This window comes from Camarhynchus parvulus, chromosome 14 (assembly GCF_901933205.1).
Source record: "Camarhynchus parvulus chromosome 14, STF_HiC, whole genome shotgun sequence".
NCBI lineage: Eukaryota > Metazoa > Chordata > Aves > Passeriformes > Thraupidae > Camarhynchus > Camarhynchus parvulus.
The window spans coordinates 6,486,450-6,493,522 of NC_044584.1; the positions used below are offsets into that span (position 1 = coordinate 6,486,450).

A 7,073-nucleotide genomic window follows, 5' to 3' on the forward strand; every position below is an offset into this window, starting at 1 on the left:
TCAGCCCTGCCTGTAAGAGGCTGCTGCTCGGAAATCAGTGTATTCCACCTCCAGCCTGAGATAAAAGCCACTCAGGAGTGCTCTGGTCTCCCTGACTCAGCAGAGCCTCCCTTTAAGCCCAGCTCTGTTAATCCCACAGTGACTCTCCCTCTGCCCCTTCCATTTGCAGAAGGACACAAAACTGGTTTGTGGCACTGCTCCTTGTTGGATAGAAAGTGCTGAGGCTTTTCTTGGCAGGATTGTTTAGTTTCATCCTCAAGTCAGTATGAATTTCCCTTTGCCATCTGTGGCATCCATGTGGGAAGTGTGTGCTCCTGGGGGAGGGATCATGCAAGTCTCACTCTCCTGCAGAGAGGCAGAGTTGATGTGAGTTGTGTGGAGCAAGATGTGGCTTTCATCAGGGCTAGATTCAGCCTCAGACCCTGCCTCCCTGGGGACATGAGCCAGGGAAATCCACCCAGCCTGGCTTTTGGAGCCAGAGATGTGCTCTGTGGGGTTTGCACTGGGAAAGCAGGAGTGGTAACATCTCCCATTTTGCTGTTACAGCCAGAAAGAATAAACCCTGAGCTGAACCAGAAGGGCTACAACGTGAAGTCAGATGTCTGGAGCCTTGGGATCACAATGGTAACACCAAGGGCTGGGATCTGGACCTGCAGCCCCGGGTTTGGGATGGGGTTTGGGCAGGTGGGGCTGTACCCTGCTGGGAGCACTGGCAGCTGGGTGGGTGCCCATCAAGCAGGACTCAATCTGAGCATGGGCAATGAGGTTAATTACCCAGGGAATTCAGCAGACAATATCAGGATGACAATGAGTATCCACGCTGAGTATCCAAGAGTCTGGCTTTTAACTGCCCTGCAGCTCCCTGCGTGCTGGCTGAGGGGTGGTCAGTGGAGCAGGGTTTGCTGCAGCTGGGGCTCTGCCATCCTGCTTCACCCCCCAGGTCACCAGAGCCTTGCAGGGGATTCCAGTCCTGCTGCAGTGAGAGCTGCTGTGTGTGGTTTGCAGCAAATCCTGCCTGCGGGGTAGCTCAGAGCAGCCAACAGGAAGGGGAAGTGCTTTCAGTTCCAAAATTGCAGCTGCTTGGGATGGTTTATCTGCCTCCTGCAAGAAACAGATCTTGCAGAAAGCAGCTGAGATCCTCTGGCGCCAGTGGACAAAGGAAATCCCAGCTGCTGGCTCCAAGGGATGCTGCCTGAAAAACAGCTCCTGCTTTTCAGGAGACTCTCTCTGAGGGTAGATTATTTTCAGGAACTTTTCCTGTGCCCTCTTAGGCTTTTGTTTTGGGGGCTGCATCCCTGTGTTTGTGCATGCTGTGTCTTGGCAAATATTCCCTCTTCCCCAGCGTGGTCTCATCCACACCCAAGTGCCAAACCCAAGCGCCTCTCCCTGGTGTCCCCATGCCAGTGCAGAGCTGGTCTGGCTGACTGGAAATGTCATCAGGAATGTCATCTGAGCTGTGGGATGGGACACTCTGAGTGATGGAATATCCAAACCTTTCCAAAGCTGGAAGGGAGAGGACACCTTGCTGGAAGCTGGCCAGCCTGCAGCTGAATGGAGCCCCGGAGTGTTTGGTTCCTTCTTGTGTCTTCCTCCTGGGCTGGCTTCCTGGGGTTTTTTAGGTTCATTTTCTTTTTGAAGGGGTTGGATTGGTTTCAGACCAGACAGTTTGTGGGCCATTGAGTTGCAGGGCTATTCCAGGCCTTCCTGGGCTGGTGGCTTCATTCAGTTTTGCAGCAGCAGGAACTGAGCTCCCCTGACCTGAGCCAGAGGCAGGGAGGGACACTGGGCTCTGTCCCAGTCTCTGTCCTTTCAGGTTTGTTATTCCTCCCATCCCATCACACCCTACCAGGCAGGTCTCAAGGTTCTGTTGCCCATTTTGAGACAGGAACTGATCCTTGGCATGAGGAGACTACCCAAGAGCTGTGACAGACTTTTTCCTGCTTAAATGAGGGATGGAGCAGAGGTGACTTGTAGGAAGAACCCAGTAATTGAGGTGGTTTTGGCAAAATTATGTTCTAGCACTTAATTTTTCTTGGATTTGTGGACTTTTTGTGTGTTTAGCTCATGCAGTGCCAGCCCAAGGCCCAGAGGCTGCCTTAGGGCCAGCAGAGCACTTTGGAAGCCAGTGCAGAAACTGTGTGCTGTTATTATTATCTTTTTAAATAATCCCATTTTGCATATCTTTTGTGACTTCCTGTAAATGCATTAATATGCTGAACCAACCTCAAAAGGAAGTATTTTTGGCCTCTGGGTCTTTGTGTTTAGGAAAAAAAAAAAAAAAAAAAAAAAAAAAAAGGTGGTATGACCCAAATTGAAAATGGTTTGTAAAGAAAGAGGGTTTTCCTTTGAGTCTGAGCAGGCTGGGCATGGTGGGGCTGTGCCTGGTGTGTGTCTCACGTTAAGGAAAGAGGGTTTTCCTTTGAGTCTGAGCTGGCTGGGCATGGTGGGGCTGTGCCTGGTGTGTGTCTCACATGTCCCTGCCTCCACCCGCAGATCGAGCTGGCCATTCTCCGCTTCCCCTACGAGTCCTGGGGGACGCCCTTCCAGCAGCTCAAGCAGGTGGTGGAGGAGCCCTCGCCCCAGCTGCCCCCTGAACGCTTCTCCAAGGAGTTTGTGGACTTCACAGCGCAGTGGTGAGGCTCCAGCAGGGTCTGCTGGCTCTCCCAGCCTGCCTGAGGAGCAGCCCTGATCCGTGGCGGTTGCAGTGAAGTGTGGGGCTGGCTTTGCTGTCCTTTGGGGGAGCCCATTGCTGCCCTCCTCGCTCTACCTGGTGCTCAGCATGGCAGGAAGTGCTGCCCAAACTGGTTTTGCTCTCAGCCTGACTCACCCAAGGCAGGCTGGAAGGTGCAGAGGTTTCTCTTCCCCTTTTCCTGTCGCTGCTGCTGAAATATTGGTGTTTTCTGGCAAAGTGGCAGTGAAACCAGAACCAGCCCCTGGCAGCCTCTGGGTGAAAGCTGCTTTGTGGTTTTGTGGGAAGCTGTTCCCCCAGGGTGTCCCCTGCTCCCTGGGTGCTGCCAGGCAAGGGCAAGCTCACCCTGCAGGTGCTGGGAAACCATATCCTCTCCTTCCCAGTTGTTCTGCTCTCTGTGGGGCAGACTGCAGAGCTGCTTGACTTGTGCTTTTTGTGGTGCATCCCCAGTTACCTGCCTGGCTGCTTTGCTGGTGGTTCAAACCTGCTCAGCCAAGGAGGGAGAGGGATGGGTGCAGCCCATGGGAAGGGGAGATCCCCTATGACAGACCATGTTCAGCAAAAGAAAAAGATCCTACAGCCTTTCTGTCCTATTTTTTTTTTCCTTCCAGCTTAAGGAAGAACCCAGCTGAGCGAATGAACTATTTAGAACTTATGGTGAGTGCAGAGCTGTTTCTGCTGGTCTTTATTCCCAGTTTTGAAACTCAAGTCAGTGGTCCAGCAGGGAAATGGGACAACTTGTGGGTGACTTTTCAGGCATGGAGTGGGATGGGTGTAGTGTGTCAGAGGTGTGGAAGGGTGTGCTGATTTCATGGGTGTTAAGGTCAGGGTTTCCAGGTGTTTTCTCCCTCTGCCCTGTCTGCTCTCGGAGAGTTTAGACCTGGAAGGATGGCAGTGCAGCTGCCAAGGTGGGGTGTCCTGCTGGGGCTGAGCTGAGAAATGCCAGAGTTCATCTTTTAGCTGAAGAATGGTGTCTGGGGAGGAGGGTGCTGTGTGACATCTCCCGGGGTCTGTGGTGTCAGCTGACGTTTTCTTTGATCTCGTTGGCAGGAACACCCTTTCTTCACCTTGCACGACACCAAAGAGACTGACATGGCCTCCTTTGTGACAGAGATCCTCGGGGAAGACTCCTAACTCCCAGCTCCCAGCTCCCTGCAGTCCCTCCATCCCGGCTTCCCCGCAGGAGAGCGAGTGAGGACTCGAGTTCAGGGTGCTTTGCACAAATCACAGATCCACCTCCCCGGCCTGGGGGCATCTCTGGCCCCATCAAAATCTCTTTTCTCTTTGCCCTGAGGGAAAAAAAAATTCCCCAGGAGGAGCCTTTTGAAGCCAGCACCTTCCCAGCCAAGCCAAGGACTCTGAAGGCTCAGGAGGTGCCTGGAGAGGAGCAGTGCCTGAGCAGGGTGCCCGAGGCCACCTCCCCTCCCCAGTACCCACAGCACAGCACAGGGGTTGTGTTTCTTTGCTGTCAGGGGAAGACAGAGAGAATCAGTGCTGCTGTGCTTCTCCCACTCCTCTCCTGCCTGCCCAAAGCCCCTTCCCTGGAGTCTGGTCTCACTTGCCTTCTCTCTGTGCCTGGCTCTCTGCCCCCAGGAGCCCACGCAGCTTTAGGGGCTCATGGAGCTCCCTGGGCTGCTGCTCACACCAGAGGAATGTTTGAATGTTTGAATGCCTTGCTCAACACCCTAAGGAACCTTTGAGGCAGCTCAGGCATCCCTCTCCCTCAGTCAATGCTGCTCTCTTGAGGAGAGGGACAAAAAAGCATTTTTCCACGAGCCCACTGTGCCACAAGCTGCAGCCCACCTGCCCGTGGGGCTTCACCCAGCATCCATCCCTTCCCTGGTGGGCACAAGGGGATGGAGACACAGCAGCTGCCTGTCCTCCCTGTGGGCTGGGGGTCACATCCCTGCCCCAGGCATCGCCTTCCTCAGCCCTGGCTGCCTCCACCCTGCCTGGCTCCCTGACAAGTCTCTGCTCCATCTGCTGTCCAGCCTGGAGCTGCTGTCAGACCTCGCACTGTGACACTGTTCCAGAGGCTGAACTCGCACCCCTGGTGTCCCAAACTGTCCCCAAGCCCTGCGGGTGCCAGCGAGAGCCAAACCCCAGGGACTGGCCCGGGGCTGTTGTACATTTGATGTCTATATATGATGGACTTTGTAACTCTGTGTTTCCTAGGTTTGATCTAACTCGCTATAAATTAAAGCCCTTTCTGTGTGGGAGGAGGGAGGAGCAGTTCCTTCTCTGCTGACAAATCCACTGTGAAAACCTGATGTGTTTCCCCAAGCTCCCAGCCTGAGGAGCCAGGGGAGCAGGAGGGGTTTCTGGCTTCTACTGTACATGATCACGGATAAACGCACCGGCTGTGGATTTTGGTTTTGTTTAATTTTTTTTTTTTTTTTTTTTTTTTTAATAATTGAGTTTTTCTGAAGGATTTTTTTTTCTTTTCTAATATATATTTGTGTGTGTGTATGTGTGCTCTATATATATTATATATTTTTAAATCAATGATGAATGTGTGGATGTCTATGTGGCCAGCAGATCTGGCATAATAACCTTTTTTCTGGCTAAATTTGGGCAGGTGGGGAAGGGGTCACTAGAAAACACTCTGGCCTAAGATTACTTTTTTTCCTTTCTTTTTTAAAGAAATGCATCTATTTTTTAACTGAATCTTTTAAAAAATGTTATTCCTGAAATTCATGCCCTGGAGGTCTGGATTTCAGGGTGAATTTCCAGTGTTCAGGGTCCCCCTCAATGAAGAATGATGTTCCCTTAAATTCATTATCCCCCGTCCTGCAGTCCAGGGTTTGATGCAGTGCTGGGGACCCCCTGCTTGGGAGCTGGGGTGCTCCACACCACCTATCCCCACCAGCTGCTCCTGGGAAAGCTGCTTTGGGGCAAATGGTTTCCAGCCCTTGATGCAGCACACAGCCAAGGCTTTTCCTGTGCCATCCCTCTGATCCCCCTCCCCAAGTCAACAAACCCTGAGGGACCCAGCCCAGGTGGAGCTGCACAAACCCTGTTCGGCTTCAGTTCGACCCTGACCCCCCAGCCCACCTCTGGATGGAAAATAAGGAAGTGATTGATGTTCTCCATGTCTCCCTCCTCCTCATCCTGCTCTGCAAACCACCCAACACTCGCCCGTACCTGCTTGGTTTGACAGCTTTGCTGCTGAGATGTACAGTTGTAATTTTTTTTCATAGTTGGTTACTTTGGATTATTTTTGTTTTGAGTTGAGCTTTGGGGTTTTCTCCCTTCTTTCTTTGTTTAAACTCTTTCCCCCTTCCTTTATCTCACCCTTTTTTGGTGCTTTGGGGAATGGTGTTTATTTTTGTAAAAAATTTTTTTGCATGCTTTTTATTTTTTTCTGCATTGCTCCTCCTGGAGAGAGTCCTGATTTCTGCGTTTTGGGATAAGGGAGCATCTGCCCTTTCAAACACGGGGGGATGGCTCTGGGGATGAGCTGAGGCTTTGCTGAGGAGGCCAACACACCACACCTCCCTGTGTCATCTCCTCTGCTTCATTCTACACAGGTTTACTTGTCCAAATCCCGTGTCCCTTTCCACCTCCCTGCTTCCCTGTCCCACCTCATTCCCTCTGCAGTGGCAATTCCCTGGGGAGAACCAGCTTGGCTTTAAGGTGGGCGAGGATTTTGACTCGCATGGGAAGTCCCTCTCCCTTTGTATTTTTGGGAATGGTCTGTACCCCTCAACCCCCATCCTTATTTCCAATAAAATTCACCCTCAAACCTGATTCTTGTCTCCTTTTGCTGTTTGAGCATCAGCTGGGGGCTGTTTGGGGCAGCAGCTTGGAGGGGCACCCTGCTTTTTCCCTATAGTTTGGGGTGATGCTGCTGCTGATTTGGGGATTGTACAAGCCGTGACCCTTGGGATGGGCTCCCCTGGGACTGGGGGTGCAGGAGCCTGGGGAGGGCTTGCAGAACGCGGGAGCCCCAACTCAGCATCCCAGGAGCGGCGCCCCGGGAGCGCTGCCGGGGGCTCCCCAGGGCTCTGCTGCTCCTGCGGCCGGGCAGGAGGGTGAGGCTGTGCGTTTCTGGGGCAGGGGGAGGCTCACCATGGACTGGGGATCCCCTGGAGTCCAGGTCCCGGGGCAGCAGGCGCTGCCCGCGGCCGCGAGGGGGAGGCAGCGCCCGGCGCCGGGACCCGGCGGGACCGAGCGGGATGAGCCTGGACCCATGGAGGTGAACATCCACCGGGACCGAGCGGGATGAGCCTGGATCCATGGAGGTGAACATCCACCGGGACCCCGCGGGATCCGCAGGGATGAGCCCCCACCTGCGGCCGGACCCAGAGGAGCCCCCCCTTTCCATCCCAAGCCCCCCTCTCAGCACTTCCCAGCCCTCCCTCGGCCGGGATTAGGGCAGGGG

General features: G+C 53.6%; 1 protein-coding gene across 2 annotated transcripts in view; it reads left to right on the forward strand.

The window, feature by feature from the left end:
* The window catches only part of MAP2K3 (mitogen-activated protein kinase kinase 3), a 29,998-nt gene extending 23,559 nt beyond the window's left edge, over positions 1 to 6,439 (forward strand). For both annotated transcript variants that reach the window (XM_030957866.1, XM_030957867.1), the window contains exons 10-13: positions 547 to 624; positions 2,494 to 2,633; positions 3,301 to 3,346; positions 3,740 to 6,439. In XM_030957866.1, the coding sequence (XP_030813726.1) occupies positions 547 to 624; positions 2,494 to 2,633; positions 3,301 to 3,346; positions 3,740 to 3,823 (348 nt within the window). In that variant the 3' untranslated portion in view covers positions 3,824 to 6,439. The remainder of the gene's footprint in view (positions 1 to 546; positions 625 to 2,493; positions 2,634 to 3,300; positions 3,347 to 3,739) is intronic.
* Positions 6,440 to 7,073: the final 634 nt, after the last annotated feature.